Below are 21,720 nucleotides of genomic sequence, written 5' to 3'. Positions count from 1 at the left end.
GGAAGCCTTTTTGACATTTAAATACCGCACCAATGTATCTTTTTATGTGCAAAACAGCTAGGCCTTGAACACATGAAATTTTTGACACTTCATTTACATAGCTTGTCAACAGTTTTTTGTGAAATATTTCAATTTTTCTTCAACTCATTAATTAAGTTTTCGTTAATTATTCTTATTATTTCCAAGCAGTTAAATATTTTCACTAGATCTCACGCTGGTCTTTTTGATACCCCATTTATCTGTTCCTCTCTGTTTGTTTGGCTATGAAAATTCGGACAATACCTCATGTTATAATTTGTAGGGAGTCTTGTTTTCACTCTGCTCACGCGTTTACAAAAACTTGTCGAGTGTTAATCATACTATAAAATAGTCCTTTATGCGTGCTGTCATTTCCAAAAATTGTCGTTTCGATATCTTGAACCGATTATGAGATACGACGATTTTTACGACCACTTAGTTCCCGAAGCGCAGGAAAGGTTCGGACGCACCGCGAGAGACCTGTCCGCGGATATACTCGTAAGAAGCAATATCTCAAGAATGAAAAGAGATAAAACATCATGGCAGATTAAAACTGTGAGCCCGACCGAGACTCGATCTCGGGACACTTTGCCTTTCGCGGGCAAGTGCTCTACCATCTGAGCTACCGAAGCACGACTCACGCCCGGTCCTCACAGCTTTACTTCTGCCAGTATCCCGTCTCCTACCTTCCAAACTTTACAGAAGCTCTCCTGCGAACCTTGCAGAACTAGCACTCCTGAAAGAAAGGATATTGCGGTGACATGGCTTAGCCACAGCCTGGGGGAGGTTTCCAGAATGAGATTTTCACTCTGCAGCGGAGTGTGCGCTGATATGAAACTTCCTGGCAGATTAAAACTGTGTGCCGGACCGAGAGTCGAACTCGGGACTCGAACTCAGTTGGTGAGCACTTGCCCGCGAAAGGCAAACGTTTGAAAATATCACGTGTTCCATGGTAGAAGACCTTCCGTTTCAAAGTAAAAGAAGGCGCATGGTTGACGAAGTATGGCTTAAACTTTCACAAGCTATGCAATTAATGTTAAAAATATCCAGAATTTTACTCACCAAAAGAATCTGTAACTGAAGAGTTAACAATATCCTTCATATAGTTTTAATATATTATACTGTACTTAAATTTGTAGAACACGTAATATTAACAAACACTGCTCACGACTTCATATCTCAGAACAACAAAAACAACAGAAAATACGGGAACTGCTACTGTGGTCGCTAGTGCTTATTCCTTCATGTGATGCTAATATCGCTCACTGGATTGTAATACCGATCAGGAAACATGATATATTCCTCAGTACACTTTCTTCCATATACAGAACTTTCCCCTACTGTTTTCTCGTAGCATATCAGGGTACTGTAACCTTTTGCTAGATCATTGATGTGGGCTTGAATTGCCTCCAAACCGTTCTGAACTTCGTATTCTTGCAGCACCATAATTTATAACTCATGTTATTCTTCCTAATATTATTGCAGTTTAATCGTCGGCTGAAACGTTTATCATGGCGACTGTTTGACCATAACTTGTGCTAGTCTCTTATGGCTTTTCGATATCTTCCCAGCTGAAACCAACTTTCTTTCTTAGCGTTTTTTCCATTGTATGGGTTCTGTGATTTATCATCATATGGAAAATTTATCTTATTTATAATTTGTAAAAGGATACTACGCATTAAACTATACGAACATGGACATCTCTGCTCCATTCTGTACATATGTTAAGCTCCTATGAAAATAAGTGCCCCGGTAAGGCATACACAACCAGTTCAGGACACAGACTGTAAAAAATAAATGACATGGCAGAAAGCAGCGTTAGTTAGATGAAAATATTAATCCTTACATCCCTCTGTTAATTTGCTCCGCATGCGAGCGTCTGTGTAAAGAAAGCGCGATAAAATCATTTGTCTTTGAAAAAACCTAAGAGATATAATGCACATGTAAAACAGGACTTTGGCATAGGTCATTCCAGGATTCTTGCAGTGCACCACTCTGAAACCTATATCCTCAACTCAGCTGATTCTTACATATTCGCGCTGAAGAATATTCGTTCAGAAATGCCTGCGCATTTCATATCAAACTGTATTGAGCTCAAACGTGACTTAAAGAGGGATACAAACTCTATATTCAAAGGAAAGAACGAAAATAAATAAAGGTAGACAAAGATGCTTAAATATAAACTAAATTTCGCCTTTAGGAACACAAACTATTCCTTTAGAAGGTAGAGAGAAGAATGAACTGATGAGGTAATGGGTAACAGCGGTGAAAAGAGAGAGAATTCACCCGACGTTCCCCTCCCCCCAGAAAACACATTTCAAATACGAAAGGAAAGGTGTTGAAATAACGCCAAGATTTTATAAAAAAATTGTTACTCTTGCAACAGAACATCATTATGATAACGAAACAGAAAAACCGATGAGAAAATTGGGGATAACATTTAATATTAAACAATCACAAATATATCATCTATTATTACTATTCAAACAAAACTGAGCATATCTACAGAAAACTCTTTATCGATGGAATTTTGTAGCTGATGATCAACTACCTTCTCTAAGCATATGACGGGGACTTATAACTATTGGGAATGATATGAACCACAAACAAACCAGCAAATTTAGCAGAGTGTAACATGATGGGTTGCATACCTGTGGAGTAAACTTGAGTACAGTCTGCAGTGGAATTTTTTACTAGCTGCAGCTGGGGAAGTTCTATGTTCTCATCAACTACTAAAGGAACGTCAGGGTCCCACTGGAATATCATGTCGTCTGTAGTATGGGATACTGAAAAGAAAAACACAGAATTAAATATACATATGGTGCAATTAATGCGCTGCAGAGCAATAAATCAGTATTGAAGGCAACGCCAGTTTTGAGTGACTTGATATGTATCTTCATCGTTTTTACATATTAGGAATGACATTTGCGTGTGTGACGTATTTATCGGAACACAGATATTTTATTTTCATACATTTCACACATTTACTTGATGAAACAGGTGCATTTGGCACAGCATATTGTCATCTGTTACCAAAACCAGGAAGTAAGTATAAATAAAAATTTGCCTTTGAAATGCGTAATTATTTCGTTCCGTTTCATGACATTATAGTTTGCAGCCAATCTATAACTTCAGATTATGGCTTCGAACATTATGTTAGGCTTCGTCCAATACAGTTTAGTTAAATAATTATAATAGAATAACATTACGAATAACAATAATAATCATAATCATAATAATAATCATAATGTCACTTGAATTTTGGGCTAATGAAAATCATTACTGAAACATGAAGTGTGTACCTCCTGCAAGACAGCAACCTGCAAACCTACAACACAACGTTCTGCCGGTGCCTACGCTTCAGGCATCGCTCGCCACGACAGGCACAAGCGCCTGCGCTCGTTCCGCATGTGGGTAAATGTTCCGGACAACAAGATCAACAACATCAGTAACATACCGATCTGTTGTTCCCGGAGTCTCTGGCAGCACCAATTCCGCTGGCAGCACACAGTGCTTCCATGACCATGGCGCTACAACCGCGGGCACTGTTTCCCTGCAACATGTCACGTGCTAGCTACTAGCTCGCGCCGTATCCGTAAGTCACGACAGTATTGAGGCTGGCGCCCAACAACGGATTGGCAGTCTCGTGTCAGCTGTCGAGTCAATTATTCCTTTCAACTTCCTGGGCGAGGCGACGGATGCAGCTGCAGCCCACGGATCAGAAGCTCTCTAACGAATCATCATTGGCTAGTCGCCGAGAAATGTCTATATTCGAGTCCCTATAGATATTAGGTCAGCGACTTGACACTGGTCAGCCAGAATATTATGACCCCGACTTATTATCGATGTAAACCAGTCCAGGTGATAGCAGTGTCACTTGACTGCTACTCAGACACACCCACAGTGTACGTAGTATCAGTGAACGTGCTGTCCGTGTGTAGAATGGCGAAGGTACGTGATCTATTTGAGTTTGACTGAGGGCAGATCGTGATGGTCTAGAGGTTGGGCACGAGCTTTTCAAACTGCTCGATTTGTTGGGTGTCCGAGGGGTGCTGTGGTGAGTGTCTTCAGCATGTAGCAAGATCAAAGTGAAACCACGTCCAGAAGTCGTGGGCGTAGGCGGCCACCCCTCATTACAGATGTCAGAAGTAGTAGGCTGGGCAGACTGGTAAAACAGGACAGGCAGCGAACTGTGGCAGAACTAACATCAGACTTTAATGCTGGTCAGAGTACAAGTGTGTCTGAACACACAGTCCATCGAACACTCGTAAAGATGGGTCTTCGCAGCTGACGACCAATGCGTGTGCCAATGTTCACACCACACCATTGGCAACTATGACTGAACTGGGCATGTGACCATTGCCAATGGATGTTGGTGCGATGTCAGAGCATTGCGTGGTCTCATGAATCCCACTACTTTCTTCATCATGTCAATGGGAGAGCGCGGATCTGTCGTCTTCCAGGAAAACAGCTCCGTGACACCTGTAGTGTTGGCTAGAGAAACCGGTGGCAGCTCCATTATACTCTGGGGAACATTCACATGGGCACCCATGGGCCCAGTGGGGCTTGCACAAGGCACATGATGGCCTAGGAGTATCGTACACTGGTTGCAGACCACATACACGCCTTCATGATGATCATATTTCCTGATGGCAGTGGCATTTTTAACAAAATAATGCGCCATGACACCAGGTCAGGAGTGTGATAAAGTGGCTCGAGGATCACAGTGGGGAGTTCAGTGGGGAGTTCCAATTGATGTGCTGGCCACTGCACCTCGCCATATCTCAGTTGATCGAACACATCTGGGATATGACTGAATGTGGTCTCAGAGCTCATTGCCCCCCCTCCCAGCGACCTATCAAAGTCTCACTCCTTCCATGCCATCACACACCACCACTGTTACCATTTTATAACATTTTTGACAACCTTTGACTATATATTCTTTACTAAATTTTCTTTCAGATATGCCATCTTTTTGTATGTTGTATTGCATGTAACATTTATGATTTTTAGTACCTACTTCTAGACCACAGTTTCTATATATTTCAAAGTTATATGTATGTACTTTTGATGCCAAACAAATCTTTTACATTCTTCACATTTATAAGCTATTCACAAAATCCTTAGTGGTTGTTTAAGTACTCTTTGTTATAACAACATCTATTACATTTTTCACAATATATCTTATTTTCCATAGCATTGTGTTCTGTACCCTTTGAGTAATGTACATACTTTTATTTCTATCTTGCATTTATTTACCTTCTTGTTTTAATGCTGACATACTGTTAATTACATGAAAATGGTTGCAATTTTTATAAAGATATATTTCATTGCTTTCTCAGGAACCACTAAAAATAACTGAATAACATTTACTTGAATATCGAATAGTTGCTCAACGTTTTTAATATCGTTCAGAGTAAATATTTCTTCTTTGTACTCAGCTAATTGCTTCCATAATATCCTGGTTAACGTTTTTTGTAATTTGTTCTTTCTCCTTCCCTAATTTTCTTAATTTCACAAGTATATAGTTCTCTGTTTAAGATAAAATCTGTGCAATATATTAATGTAACTAGTATTACTCTAGGACAACACATGTTATCACTATTATTTTTTTTGTGTGCTAACACTGAAATTCATATTTGTGTGCGTCATTTTCTTAATTAAATGTAAATTCAAGTACTTATTTATGATATTCCTTTCTTTCCTCTACACCTCACCTGTCTAAAGCGTAATTAAGTTGTATTGATGCTATGTATCTCTTTATGATTATCTTCTATAGCACTATCATAAATTGCATTTCATTTATTGAATTGTGTTAGAATACTTTTGTATTCAGCATTTAGTTCTTCTTTGTTGACATAGTTGCTGAGCTGTGTTACAGTTCTTGTGTATTCAGGTTTTGTAACAAGACTAGCTAACTAATTTTCTAAATATTGTTTGGTTACTGCATCATAGCCATTTACAGGATTCATATCTACCAGTCTTGTGCATTTAAAATCAATATAACATTTAAATGGTTTCAAAATATCACTTATTTAATTTTGAAATTGCTTGATTACACTCTGTTTATACATCTACTAACGATTTTAATCCTGTGCACATATTATAAACATCAGTTCCATTATTGTTGAATTTTTAATCATTTTTGTTTTGTTTTTTATAATTTTTCTTCTCTGATATTTCACTGAAAATTTTCGGTTTTTGATTCCTATTCTTTTTTGATTTTTTCTAGCTTTATTTGCTCATAGATATTGGAGCTATCAATAGGCTGTGCCTTAGTTCCAAAAATATTCATTCATTAGATTCAAAATATTGGTATTATAATTATTTGACAACAGTATTAAAACAAATACACACAAATGGCCATGAATTACTTCATTTATGTTATATTCATTGTCTATTGCAGTATAGTTCACTTGAGCATAAATATTTAACCACTTCTTTAGGAATATATCCTCCAAATGAATCAAGCACAAATTTTTTATCTTTATTTTTGTAAAAACAGATCCAGTGTGAGGCAGCATGATCAGATGTGTCTAAATTAACTATTCTAGGTTCATATTTTCAAGGGTGATTAGCGACAGCTGAAGTAGTCTTATGACTACATCCAGGTAATTCATAAATCATAAAAAAACCACGAAAGTATTTGATTTTTAATTGTTTGGCAAGTTCTTCTGTATCAAAATTACTTAACGCATTAGGATACAACTGGATTATTTTTTGCAATTTTTTTTCCAGTGACAGCTTTCTTTTCCATTGCTAAATTAAGTCGTTTTTGTTTTTCGAACTCTGCATCACCTTTCTCTTGTCAATTACTGCTTCTACAATACCAGCTTTTCCACCAGCTAGCAAACCAATAGTTGGAAGATATGGTAATGCTGCCAATAATAAAGGAGGAAATTCTCCTTCATGGATTTTTAGCTCTGAACTTCCTTTCTTTTTTCTTAGGTATTCGATAACAAGTATACCTAATGTTATGAGTAAATTACTGCCAGTTTTTATCTCTCTTTCTTTTTTGTGCATCAGTTAAAAAATTACCAGTACTATGTAACTGATCATTATTGAGTTGAATTTTAATTGATTTTGGTTTGGTTTTGCCACTATGTAATAAAATATAATCAATGCTGAAGTTATTTATTTATACATAATGTACCACTCAAACCTCCCTCATTTCAATAAATCAGGAGAGAAAAACCACAGTAGATACGACAGTGAAAATGCACCACATTGTAGAGCATCTCAAAGAATTTATATTCCAGCGTCAGAAGTGCTAAGTATTGTCGTCAGAGTGCAACATGGTCGCATGAAGTGAAAAAGGCGACTCCACAGCAGCACATGCAAGCAGTAGTGTGGTTTGCAGAAGCAAAATCGCCGATTACTGTGCAAAGCAATTATCGTCGTTTGTATGAATGTGAACCACCTGATGTGAAAGCAATTAAGGAATGGAATAGGAAGTTTCTGGCAACAGGAAATGTTCTGAAACATTTTGGCAGTGCACGTTACTGAATTTTAGAAGAGACAGTGTAGTACATCAGACATACGTTTCTTAGAAGCCATTGTAAGTCAATTCATCAAGCATCTAGGCAACTTGATGTACCTTGATCAACATTGCATCGTGTAGTTCACCAGCCTCTTCGTATGTGTGCTTACAAAGTGGAAATTCTGCAACATCTGACACTGAACGACAAACCTCGCCAACAACAATTTGCTGCGGATAGGCTGTACTGTATTGATATGGATGCCAGCTTCCTGAGATGTTTATTCTCAGATGAGGCAACCTTTCATCTATAAGGAAGGACTAATAGGCATAATGCTGGGATTTGGGGTTTGCAAAATCTGCACGTTGTCATTGAACATGTTCGTGATAGCTCCAAACTAAACGTCTGGTATGGGGTAATGCACAAATGGTTCAAAGGGCTCTGAGCACTATGCGACTTAACTTATGAGGTCGTCAGTCGCCTAGAACTTAGAACTAATTAAACCTAACTAACCTAAGGACATCACACACATCCATGCCCGAGGCAGGATTCGAACCTGCGACCGTAGCGGTCACGCGGTTCCAGACTGAAGCGCCTAGAACCGCACGGCCAAACAGGCCGGTGGTAATGCACAACAGGATACATGGACCATTCTTCTTTGCGGAACAAACTGTGAATGGGTCAGTGTATCTGGACATGTTGAAGCAGTTTGTGTACCCTGAGATACAAGACTTGCAACCCAACATCATTTTTCAACAAGATGGAGCTCCGCTGCATTGGTCAACAGCTGTTCGCAATTTCCTAATTGTTGGATCGGACACGGAGGACCCATTGGGTGGCCACCACGTTCTTCCAACATTACACCGCTTGATTTCTTCATGTGGTGATACGTGAAGGACCACGTGTCTGCGACCAAAGTGGATGATATTCCTACGTTGCGACATCATATCAGGAATACCATTGCAACAATAATAGAGGAAATGTTACAAAGAACTTGGCAAGAAATTGAATATCTACTCGATATTCTTTGTGCTACAATTGGTTCACATGTAGAGGTGTATTGATGATAAATAAATAAATGTTTGGAGATGCTCTACAATGTGGTGCATTTTTAGTTGTCATACCTACTGTGTATTTTTTTTTTTTCATGGGCCTTTGAAATCAGGGAAGTTTAAGTGGGACACCCTGCACAGATAAAAAAATTTATAAGGATTAATATTTTTATAGTCCCCAGCTATTATCATTAACATCCAAACACACACATAATTTTCTCTTTCCATGTACTATTCCTCTAATTCCGTCTGGATTGTTGATACTAAAATTACTAAATTTTTTAACACTTGTGTTATTTCCAGTTTTTCATAATGATAGTTTTTATTTCCAGCTAGCTGTTCTTCATAAATAACTGCTAATCTATAGATTAAACCTCTAACATCATTCATCCAAATATATTCAACTGGTTTTCCTGTTTTTCGTCTTCACCATTTTTCTCGGGTGAAATTGATTCTGAATGTCTTAATTTCTGAAAATGAACATAACGAATTTCCATTATCACACTTTTACATTTATTACCTCTAATTGATTTTATTTTGTTTCGATTATTATCAGAATGTAATGCACCTGAATGACACAAAGAATCTGCGTAATCTGATATATCTCACCCGTCAAATTTTTCACCCATATCGTCCACAGTAATTTGGTTCTTAGTTAAAAGATTCATCAGTCCATCTGTTTCTCCATATTCTTTTTCACCAATTTTTAATTTATTTCCTTTGAATTCTACGGGTAAAGAACCAACAAATTTAAATGTACCTATAGGTCTTAATCGAAAATCTTCCTCCTGAGAAAAGTCTTAGCACAGGTGGTCTGTTATTGTTTTCTCTGTCTTTCGGACAATGTGTGAGGTGGATAATTGTATCATGTGAATTTTTCTGATGAATACTTTAATAATGTAATATTACGTTATTTCTGAAGGAAGGGAGAACGTAGAGCTTAGTGATAGCACACAACCCAAAATGGTGCCGCGTGGTCATCAGTCTCAACGATCTCGCCAGTCGGATAACACCGTCAACAAGTGTTTTATGATTCCTTCTGTTAGAGAGCGTGAAAAGCTTCAGAAATTAATACGGAACAATAGTCCTCAATCCAAATACGAATCAGTCATATCTAGTTAAAAAGTAACTGTAAGTCAGTAACAACTGCTGCGAAGCAGTTCTGTTAACTTGCAAAATTTAATGACACAAGTTAGCTGCTAACTCTTTTTCGTTGCATCGACGGCAGGAACCCGACAACTTTGTTTATTCGGGATAGATAAGGAGCTTTCAAAAATTATCCAAGACCTGCGAGTGGTTATTACTATTAGTTTACGGAATGACTACGTCAGGGCGAGATTATTACAGAGGATGTACAGATACTGGAAAAGGAATCGTATTGGAGGTTTTTTCCAGAATTTACTGAATTTGGTCCAAGGAGATTCCTGGGAACCTAAATCAGGATACCCGAACAAGGCTCTTAACTAACTGAAGAGCCAATTTATCGTCTACAAGCCAATGTTTTGTCGATGTCTTACCGAAATGGAGACTTTTTGACTAAATTCGAACATAAATTGTGAAAGGAAAAGTGAGTGAGTTATTGCCAATAATCCTCTTAGTGGTGTTTATATTTCGGCTGCAGCTGGTAGTTAAAAGAAGAGTATTCTAGTCTTCTTCTTCACTAATTTGTCAAGTTCGCGGATACGTACTGTCCCTGTAGTGAAGACGTTCACAAAATCTTAAAATGCACCCTCAAAACTCAGAATTACCAGTATTCTATGCTTGTAAATGCTTTAAATAAGATTTATGTGCAGGAGTATGGAGAAGTTGTGATCTTATGCATAAGTCTGACAGGTTATTTCTCGTCTTGGAAATCAAATAAGCTATATTTGAATCTCCACGTGAACATGTTTGCTACTCAAGTCAGTTTATGTAGTGTCATATATCACAAATATAAGTATAACGTATCAACTTACAACTTTCCATTTGCAGCTTACATTCTTGAGTGTCGTGCGGGTAAATCATAAAATTCATTGCACAGGACAATGTTAACGTTAACCTGAAAATGAATGAAAATGAATTAGTACTGTGAGTCAACACGATGTAGTGATAGAAAGCAGTGAAACATGATGTTAACAAAAAATTTCGGCATACTTAATATGGCAACTTTTAAGTTCTTTTACTGCTATGTGTATAATATATATACACAACAGTAAACAAATCGATATATTTTCGTGTTTCAAGAAAGAATGTGATAAAATTAACGAAATTACAAGAGGACCCACGTTATGCAACAAATGGAGTTAACTTGTTGTGTACAACTGTACCGACTTTCGTTTACCTATTTAGAATACATAAGATTTACAACTACAAACGGAAATCAAAACAAATAATTGTACCACAGAGGAAAGCTCAATTGGAAAATCTTCAGTCTAGCATCTGAACAATTTAGCAAAATACAGTTCTTATAAAACAAACTTAGCAACTATTGGCACTGGATTCGTTATCTGCTTGTATTCGGAGTTATCAGACTTCCTTAAGCAAACTGATTTTACTTTAAGTCACCTGTTTCTCAATCTTTGCGTCTTCTATGCTGAGTATGTACACATGTGCAGATACGAAATACATTAAAAAGACGTCACGTAACGTGCTTTTGATTTAGTTACTGATGAACAAATATTGCGTTTTGTAGCGCTGCTGAAATGAGGAGTTTTCCATTTTTGTTGCCGTACCTTTCACTATATCTACTTCTATTCCTTTGATATATTTCTGTGTGATCGCCATTTAAGCTGTTCATATCGGTATCTGCCTGTCTGGGAGTTGCCTCACGTATTAACGTCTACATCACGATCTTCTTGCGTGTTCAGCACAGTTATGTGGCTCTTTCATCGACTGTCTCAGATCCTAAGGGTTCTGTAGACAGCACTGATAACTATTTATATATTCGTTGTAACATTTTTATTGTGTATAATTCTCAATGTGTAAGAATTCTGCATGACGAATAACGAAGTAATTATAATTGGTTCTTTATCCACTAAGAATACAGGTAGACATAATCTTTAAGGTGCTTTCAAGACGACGAACACACACAGTAGTTTGTTCCGCATCGTTATTAAGAGACAAATTGGAGAAGAAACTCATAAGACGTATGCTTGATTTTTAAATGAATTCCCTGCTGCCCCTTCCCCCAGGAACCGCGGACCTTGCCGTGGTAGGGTGGCTTGCGTGGCTCAGCGATGCAGATAGCAGAACTGCAGGTGCAACCACAACGGATAGGTATCTACTGAGAGGCCAGACAGAAGTGTGGTTCCTAAAGAGGGGCAGCAGACTTTTCAGTAGTTGCAGGGGAGCAGTCTGGATGACTGACTGATATGGCCTTGTAACAGTAACCAACATGGCATTGCAGCTGTGCTTGTGGTACTGCGAAAGCAAGGGGCAGCGGGCTTTTCAGTAGTTGGCTGCAGAGGCAGCACTCTGGATGACTGACTGATCCGGCCATGCGACATCAACCAAATGGCTTTGCTGTGCTGTACTACAAACTGCTGAAAGCAAGGGGAAAATACAGCTCTTAATTTGAGAGCATGCAGCTCTATTATGTGATTAAAGGATGATGGCACCCTCTTGAGTAAAATATTCCGGAAGTGAAATAATCCCCCATTCGTATCTCTCAGGGGGCGGGGGGACTCTACTCAGGAGGATATCGTCATCAGGAAAAAGAAACTGTAAATCTACGGACCGGATTAGTTGAATGTTAGACCCCCTACTTTGGGCCGATAGGTTTGAAAATTGAAGAATGGAGATAGATAGGCTGATGAGATTTGTAAGGTTCGACTGTAGGACGAAAACGACATCTGGTCAGGTGAGTAGTGGGATATAAATGTAAAATCAAATAGGGTAATGTAGGAGTGGGTCTAATAGTGAATAAGAAAATAGGAATGCGGGTAAGCCACTACGGACAGCATAGTGAAGCATTATCATATCCAAGATTGACGTGAAGCGAACACTCACCACAGTAGTATAAGTTTATATGCCAGCTAGCTCCTCAGATAAAAGAAATTATTCAAATAGTTAAAGAAGGGGAAAATTTACACTACTGGCCATTAAAATTGCTACACCAAAAAGAAATTCAGATGATAAACAGGTATTCAATGGACAAATATATTATATTAGAACTGACATGTGATTATATTTTCGGGCAATTTGGGTGCATAGATCCTGAGAAATCAGTACCCAGAACAACCACCTCTGGCCGTAATAACGGCCTTGATACGCCTGGGCATTGAGTCAAACAGAGCTTGGATGGCGTGTACAGGTACAGCTGCCCATGCAGCTTCAACACGATACCACAGATCATCAAGTGTAGTGACTGGCGTATTGTGACGAGCCAGTTGCTCGGCCACCATTGACCAGACGTTTTCAATTGGTGAAAGATCTGGAGAAAGTGCTGTCCAGGGCAGCAGTCGAACATTTTCTGTATCCAGAAAGGCCCGTACAGGACCTGCAAAGGCGGTCGTGCATTATCCTGATGAAATGTAGGGTTTTGCAGGGCTCGAATGAAGGGTCATAACACATCTGAGCCACGGGTCCTAACACAGCTGAAATGTAATGCCCACTGTTCAAAGTGCCGCCAATGCGAACAAAAGGTGACTGAGACGTGTAACCAATGGCACCCCATACCATCACGCTGGGTGATACGCCAGTATGGCGATGATGAATACACGCTTCCAATGTGCGTTCACCGCGATGTCGCCAAACACGGATGCGACCATCATGATGCTGTAAACAGAACCTGGATTCATTCGAAAAAATGACGTTTCGCTATTCGTGCACCCAGGTTCGTCGTTGAATACACCATCGCAGGCGCTCCTGTCTCTGATGCAGCGTCAAGGGTAACCGCAGCCAAGGTTTCCGAGTTGATAGTCCATGCTGCTGTAAACGTCGTCGAACTGTTCGTGCAGATGGTTGTTGTCTTGATAACGTCCCCATCTGTTGACTCAGGGATCGAGACGTGGCTGCACGATCCGTTACAGCCATGCGGTTAAGATGCCTGTCATCTCGACTGCTAGTGATACGAGGCCGTTGGGATCCATCACGGCGTTCTGTACTACCCTCCTGAACCCACCGATTCCATATTATGCTAACAGTCATTGGATCTCGACCAACTCGAGCAGCAATGTCGCGATACGATAAACCGCAATCGCGATAGGCTACAATCCGACCTTTATCAAAGTCGGAAAGAAGATGGTACGCATTTCTCCTCCTTACACGAGACATCACAACAACGTTTCACCAGGCGACGCCGGTCAGCTGCTGTTTGTGTATGAGAAATCGGTTGGAAACTTTCCTCATGTCAGCATGTTTTAGGCGCCAACCTAATGTGAATGATCTGAAGCTACTCAGAGCTACTGTTATACTTGGGAGAGCCAATCACAAAAAAAGCTACTTACCTAGTATGCAAAATGTATGAGACAGGCGAAATACCCGAAGATTTAAGAAGAACGTAATCATTCCAATTCCAAACAAAGCAGGCGCTGACAGGTGTGAATATTACCGAAACATCAGTTTAATAAGTCATGGCTGCAAAATACTAACACGAATTATCTACATAAGAATAGAAAAACTGCTAGAAGCTGACCTCGGGAAAGATCAGTTTAGCTCCTGGAGAAATGAAGAAACACGAGAAGCAATACTGACCCTACGACTTATATTAGAAGATAGGTTAAATAAAGGCAAACCTCCGTATATAGCTTTTACAGATTTGGAGAAAGATTTTGACATGTCGATGGGGATACACTCTTTGGAATTCTGAAGGTAGCGAAAAGTTGTACACAACCTGTACAGAAAGCAGACGGCAGTTAGAAGAGTCGAGGGGGTGTGAAAGAAAAGCAAGAAAAGCAGGGGTTGGGAATGGAGTGAGACAGGGTTGTAGCCTCGTTAAAACTTATTAAAGAATCATACCTTCGTATAATTTTATTATAATTTTTAAAGTAGACTAATTCGACGACGATCTTGTAAAAAGTTGTATGTACACTTAAGCAAAAATAGTCCGTAATTTATATGATGACGGTCAACACAAAAAAATTATTTTTAAATATTGAGTGCAAACTGATATCAAAAATAATTTTTATTATATGTACTCTGTAGATGATGCAGTAACATCGTTCGAGCAAAAACATCGTAAATTACAAACTAATTAATAATTACTTTCATGGCTAGAGAAATATTTAAAAGTGTGAAAGGAAGAACTAAACTGTCACTCACTTTACCATGTAGAGAATAGTTTTGTCTTTATACAACCACATATAGTGATTAGGAATAGTCATTGTCTGGAACGTAACAGCTTTTGCGTTTTTGAAGAAAGAGTCTGGCCTCCACATGTTTTTCAGCCAGTCAACTTCCAGTAACCTGAAAAAAAATCAGAAATAATTGATTATGGGTTTCATGTTATAGTGGCGTAAATATTAGATTAATCTGATTCTTCTTGTGTGAAAATGTGTCAGATAGCCTCTCCAGGCCGGCCGGGGTGGCCGAGAGGTTCTAGACGCTACAGTCTGGAACCGCGCGACCGCTGCGGTCGCAGGTTCGAATCCTGCCTCGGGCATGGATGTGTGTGATGTCCTTAGGTTAGTTAGGTTTAAGTAGTTCTAAGTTCTAGGAGACTGATGACCTCAGATGTTGTCCCATAGTGCTCAGAGCCATTTGAACCATTTAGCCGCTCCACGGTGAAACGCATATTGCAAAGAAGCTGACGACAGAAGTGGGACAGTCAAATAAATTAAGAGTCGATTATGCTGAGATGGCAAATAATACGGCGTAATTTCCTCCTTCTCGATGATTGTAGGGTGCTGGATCCCCTGCAGAACAATCTCTGAACATGCAGAAATTTATGTGTATTTTAAAAAAAAGCATATACGTCAAAGTCGTATTGATATTTTAACAGAGTGGCCCAAATGACGGTTCTGTCGCAGTGCTCATCCACTCACGCAATAAGATTTAATATTTAATTTGCTTATCATATTTAAGTTCGTTTATTCTTGAATGAATTTTTCACTTTGCAGCGAAGTGTATTCTGATGTGAAACGTCCTGGCAGCATGTATGGTAGGAGATGAAGTACTGGCGGAAGTAAGGCTGTGAGAAAGGGTTGTCAGTCGTGCTTGGGTAGCTCAGTCGGTTGAGTAACTGCCCCTGAAACACAGACATCCCGAGTTCAAGTCTCGGTCGGATGCAGAGTTTCAATATACCAGGAAGTTTCTTGGTTATTGTTATTTGCATGTGTTAACTTATTCTAAAGTATTACGAAAGTATGATACTCTGAGAAGGAAATTGTTGTGGCACCAGGTCGCAACTTCAGTAAGATAGACTTCTCTCCAGCAACTGCGGGCAAACGCGACAATCTGCAGACCCAGGCGAAGGGAGTCCGCCAACGAATTCCAACGGACAGCTGCAGAGATGGTTAGCAGTGCGGAACTACTCGTGTTTCTCGTCACGCGTGACGTGGAACAAATAGTGTGGAGATGATAATTGCTGCGCGCTAGGATATATAATGAGGTGACAGAAGCCATGGAACAGCGATATTCACATATACAGATGGCGGCAGTATCGCGTACACGAAGTATAAAGGGTCAGTGTATTGGCGGAGCTGTTATTTGTACTCCGGCGGTTCATGTGAAAAGGTTTCCGACGTGATTTTGGCCCCACGGCGGGAATTAACAGGTTCGAACGCGGAATGGTAGTTGGAGATAGCCGCATGAGAAATCGTTAGAGAATTCAGTACTCCGAGTTCCACAGTGTCAAGAGTGTACCGAGAATAGCAAATTCCAGGCATTACCTGTCACCATGGACAACACAGTGGCCGACGGCCTTCACTTAACGACCGAGAACAGCGGCGTTTGCGCAGAGTTGTCAGTGCTAACAGACAAGCAATTCTGCGTAAGAAACAGCAGTTATCAATGTAGGACTTACGACGAACGTTTCCGGTGGACAGTGCGGCGAAATTTGGTGTTAATGGGCTGTGGCAAGTGTCGACCGACTCGAGTGTCTTTGCTAACAGCACGATATCGCCTACAGCGCCTCTTATTGGCTCGTGACCAAATCGTTTGGACCCTTGACGACTGGAAAACCGTGGCCTGGTCAGATGAGTCTCGATTTCAGTTGGTAAGAGCTGATGGCAGGGTTCAAATTTAACGCAGATCCCACGAAGTCATTGACCCAAGTCGTCAACAAGGCACTGTGTACACCGGTGGGGGCTCCATAATGGTGGGGGCAGTGTTTGCATGTAATGGACTGGGTCCTCTGGTGCAACTGAACCTATCATTGACTGGAAATGTTCGGCTATCAGGAGACCATCTGAACCCATTCATAGACTCCATGTTCTGAAACATGTCGCCAGGCCACAACTGTTCGCGATTGGTTTGAAGTACATTCTGGACAATTCGAGCGAATTGTTTGGCCACCCAGATCGCCTAACATGAATTCCATCGGACGTTTATGGGACGTAATCAAGAGGTCAGCTCGTACACAGTAACCTGCACCAGCAACACTTTCGCAATTATGGACGGCTACAGAGGCAGCATAGCTCAATATTTTTGCAGGGGACTTCCAACGACTTGTTAAGTCCGTGACACGTCGAATTGCCCCCGTGACGTTTTCAACAAGAGCCGGTTCCAGTTCTAGTCACAGTCATCGCTACAGCGCCAGTCACTGTAGTTCTTCGACATTGTCTATGCCGGATCGAGGACTGTGTTGTGTATCATTTACTCTGGGCCGCAGAACACGACTGTCACAGCCTATGAATATTGTAGAACGATCTTTTGGAGTTAAGTATTTGTATGTCACTGAAAAAATGTGTGTTTTGGGAACAGAACTGTAATCATTATCGTAGTTATGTTTACAGGTATGCGTACCCGATTTTTGGTTGGGAGTAGCTCTTCTGTTTACATTGTGTTTGTTGTTAACGTCTTACTTTGGCGATGAAGTGTAGCTACAAAAGAAATAATTATTTAATATTTTTGTTTCGTTACAAACTCTCTGGGGCTTCGTTTTCGTATTTAATTAGTGGGTGAAACCGTATGTTGTACCTGCTGTTTATAACACAATGTATATCCCACTATGAAACTTCCTGGCACATAAAAATGGGTGCCAGACCGAGACATGAACTCGGGGCCATTGCCTTTCACAGGCAAGTGCTCAACCGGGTCGTCAGTAGTGTCTGGGTAGTTCAGTCGGTGGAGCACTTGCTCACGATAGGCAAAGGTCCTCAGTTCGACTCTCGGTCTGGTACACAGCTAAAATCTGCCAGGAAGTTTCATATCAGCGCACACTCCGCTGCAGAGTGAAAATTCCAGTCCGTATACTGCAATAGGACCAAATTGTGCAATAGTGTTTCATTTTGCCAAAAATCTACCACTAGCCAAGTTACTGATATCTGTTGTTAACAGCTTTTTGTATGTGTCAATAGACAAAGTAACTCTCGTGGCGTATTTAATTATACAGTACTGAGTACAGAAAGGATCGTTAGCTTGCAATTGTTGAGCGCGGGTACTAGAATTCTTGGGCATGGGTGCACCGGCACTGGTAATTGCTGATTCTTACGGATGAACGAAGATAATAGTGGAATGAAGCCTAAGGGTGAAGAAGCTGATCAATTCCTATCTGAGAGTGAGCCAGAAGTTTGGATACTGGATAAGGGCAACGACCTGAGTAGACATCACGGTAATGAACAGAAAAAAGATTCGGGTAAAATAGGCGTTGTTGACGATAACGTTATGATACAGATATGGCAACAAGATTTAGCGGGCATTACTGGAAAGGAAATATATAATCGTAAGGCTGAAATGACAAGTATGGCCCGAAAGTTGTCTAATTTTAGGTCAGAACTTAAAACTCAAATGAAAATGAGTATAAACGAAGAGACTAAAGGCAAATGGAAACTACTAGACAAGGTAAAACAGGATCTGAATAGGTAGGGAGGAGAATGTGATCAAAAAATAGTCTGTCAAAGAAAAGACTTGGTGTTTCTTCCTTGTGCTGTTTGTATCTGCATTTCTTTTGCAGTCAAAACTAGGAAGGAAGTGGGAGAGAAAATTAGCATTTAGCTGTTGAAATTTGTTCCCGAGATGTATTGGGGGTATTGGGGGTACATGTACGTGCGGCGCTCAGAGGACGTTCCTAAGTTGCCCATAGTCCTGTTTCTGTCTTTTCCGAGTAGCAGTGTCTTACCTTCAGATGTTCTGTAGGCTACTGTTAGTACGTAAGGAAGAGCTTTAAACTGGACTATGGATTGCTGCAGCCAACGTACCACGTACCTATGCACTACAGACCGACTGTGGCTTTGGATGACCAAGAAATAATTGAGCCCACTATTTAGTTTGCTACTCGTATCACTTACAGTGAGTCTATGGAATAATTTGTTTATGTATCTTGTGGTTGTGTTTCCGTACTACTGTGATACGTGGACACCACCGTCCGAGTTTCATTGTCTGATAATGACAAGTAGGTCTCTGACGAGAGAAACTAATTAATGGTAAATAAGGATAGACTTGCACTTCAATGATAATGTTAAGCCACGTATGGGTTCGGGTGTAGTAAGAACTGCTCTCCGTTTGTGGTAAAGTATAGGGGGCGATCAAAAAGTTTCCGTTCGAAGGCCGTACAGTTGAGAATCGGTACGCTAGTCAGGCTAATTCACCTTGAGCATTGGGGCAATCATCTCACCGACGCATCAGGCTGACGATACCCGTTAGTTAAAACACCGCGTCCAGTTGCGTGAAGAAGTCCTTAACTGCCTGCTGCACATCCTCGTCCGACGTGAATCGTCGACTTTTCAACCCGTTTTTTAAGGGACTGAAGGCGTGATAATCTCTCACGGGCATTCATCAGGACTGTAGGGCGGGTGCTCGGTTGTCTCCCGCATGAGTTGGCGTAACTTCTGCTTACGACATTTGCGATATGAGGACGTGAGTTATAATGAATCAGTAGTATCCCTTTTCGAACTTCTCCCGGGTGATGATTTTCAACAGCCGTGTTGCCTCATTCTCCGATGAACGTCTGTCGGTGTTTGTGCTTCGGTAGCCTAGTAAATAATAGGAGCACGTTGCTCCTGTTTGCACGCATCTGGTAATATCGTCACCATAGTTCACGTTTCCGCATTTACCGCACGCTCGTCGAAAAGACACAAATGCTACACTAATCCCTTGCCTAAATGTCGGTGCTTATATACCCGCATCGGAGTTGACCTACGCTGCAGATGGGCTGCAGCAACGACCTCAAGCGGAAACTTTCTGACTGCCCCGTATAATACGGTAAATAAGGAGACCAATGATTTATTAAGTTTTTTTGTTTGTTAGTGTGGATGGGGAGTGAAATGAGAGGTGAATGATGTACTTGGTGACGTGAGTATGGAATGCATGAACTCAAAATAGTCATGTGTAGAGATATGGGCGTTTTGGAGGAATACATATTGGCACGGAGGAATCGTATGCGTGATTGGTGAATAGTAAGTGCTGAAACGCATATGTAGGGATGCTGTGTGTGCTTGACAACTTCAAGGGAATGAGTTTTTAATGTCAAGATCGCGAGAATGGTGGGAGTGTAACACAAACAATGGTATGGTTGGCACAATCGGAATCTGTGGGTGCAGACGACGAATTACTTCTCTTGAGCGCTGAATAAATGTTGCTCGTTTCTAGTGCTGCATGGCAGGAAGCAAACAGTATATGACGCTAGATAGAATAGGCAGAGAGATGGCCGCATATGGAGGGATTGTATGAGGCATGCGGTGATTCAAAAAAGCCACGACAGGAATGGTATGTTGTTTCAAGCGAAATGGCTAGGGCTATGAAAAGCTGTAAATTCAAAGATGGAAACCGAATCGGAAAAAGAGGTTCATTAGAGGTCTTCCCATGACCCAGAATGTTTTAAGATGAATTGACTGGATCTTCCCATTTGTTCAAAAATGGTTCAAATGGCTCTGAGTAATATGGGACTTAACATCTATGGTCATCAGTCCCCTAGAACTTAGAACTACTTAAACCTAACTAACCTAAGAACATCACACACATCCATGCCCGAGGCAGGATTCGAACCTGCGACCGTAGCAGTCGCGCGGCTCCGGACTGAGCGCCGAGAACCGCTAGACCACCGCGGCCGGCCTTCCCATTTGTGCTAGTCATAAAAAATACGTATATTTTAAGCACGCCGGAGCCGGAATCGAAGTATCCGTGTTTTGTGCTTTGCTCAGCCACAGCATTGGTGACACGGAATGAAAATTGTGACATGGTATTGAACTGAATCCATCGGTTAGTTTCATGTAACTTCATTCATTTTGTCGCTTGCGTGTCATATTTGTTGCGCCTTTATCGAATCTGCCATACCAGTTTTTACTCTGGCGAGACTGCACTAAATTTTGGAGAAAAGATGGAAAAAGTTATTTGTTTTCTTTCGTTTATCGGAATGGATACTACACTGTTCTTTATCCTGCATTCCATGAGTTTATGTCGTTGAATGATTGTGAAGGGGGAAAAAATAGGAGACAGAGAAGGGAATGGGCCTGACAAGGAGGGAAGAGCTAGGCACGGAGCTAGAGAATTGGTTGTTCATTTTAAACTCAACGAATCTCTCCCTCCTCTATTCGAAAAGAGGAACCGTTCTCTAGCTAGCGTCAGTTTAAACACGCCACAGAAGAGAGCAGGCGCTGACAAGGATGTAACAGATAGGTATAGGGTGACAGAGATGGTTGGACATTTCAACTCGACGGATCTCTCCCCGCCACCTTTTAATGCAGAGGAGCCGTTTCGCTAAGGACGGTTGTTATCAAACATTCCTGGCTGGGCTCGGTAAGTGTACAGAACTGCTTCTCTGAGCAGTCCTGTTTGGTCTTAGGAGGAAGGTATCAGAGTGTTAATTTTGTGATTTACCATTTTAATTTCGTTTCACTTCAGACTAATGATAACAGAGAAGTATTTGCTGATATTTAATCCATTTTGACGGCATTTTCGTGCGATTAGGAGAATGTAGTGAGGTAACCTATGATCATCGAAGTAGTCCATCGTAAGTGGGTAACTCTTTTGAACTTACTTATTGTCTGAGATCCTTCATTGCAACTTGTGTCAAATTAATCAATCTTGCGTATGAAAAGGCTTAGGCTGATTTCCTTGCGGTGGGTCTTCTGTTGCTCGCTGTAACGAGTTTCCGT

General features: G+C 40.7%; 1 protein-coding gene across 3 annotated transcripts in view; it reads right to left on the bottom strand.

Moving 5' to 3' along the window:
* Positions 1 to 21,720, bottom strand: part of LOC126184933 (glycine receptor subunit alpha-2) — a 476,927-nt gene that overhangs the window by 155,533 nt on the left and 299,674 nt on the right. For all 3 annotated transcript variants that reach the window (XM_049927604.1, XM_049927607.1, XM_049927606.1), the window contains 3 exons: positions 14,789 to 14,932; positions 10,504 to 10,586; positions 2,670 to 2,804 (listed from right to left, as the gene is read on the bottom strand). In XM_049927604.1, the coding sequence (XP_049783561.1) occupies positions 2,670 to 2,804; positions 10,504 to 10,586; positions 14,789 to 14,932 (362 nt within the window). The remainder of the gene's footprint in view (positions 1 to 2,669; positions 2,805 to 10,503; positions 10,587 to 14,788; positions 14,933 to 21,720) is intronic.

Source organism: Schistocerca cancellata, chromosome 4 (genome assembly GCF_023864275.1).
Source record: "Schistocerca cancellata isolate TAMUIC-IGC-003103 chromosome 4, iqSchCanc2.1, whole genome shotgun sequence".
NCBI lineage: Eukaryota > Metazoa > Arthropoda > Insecta > Orthoptera > Acrididae > Schistocerca > Schistocerca cancellata.
The sequence above is the reverse complement of the archived record's forward strand: the minus strand, read 5'-3'. Positions and strand labels throughout refer to the sequence as shown.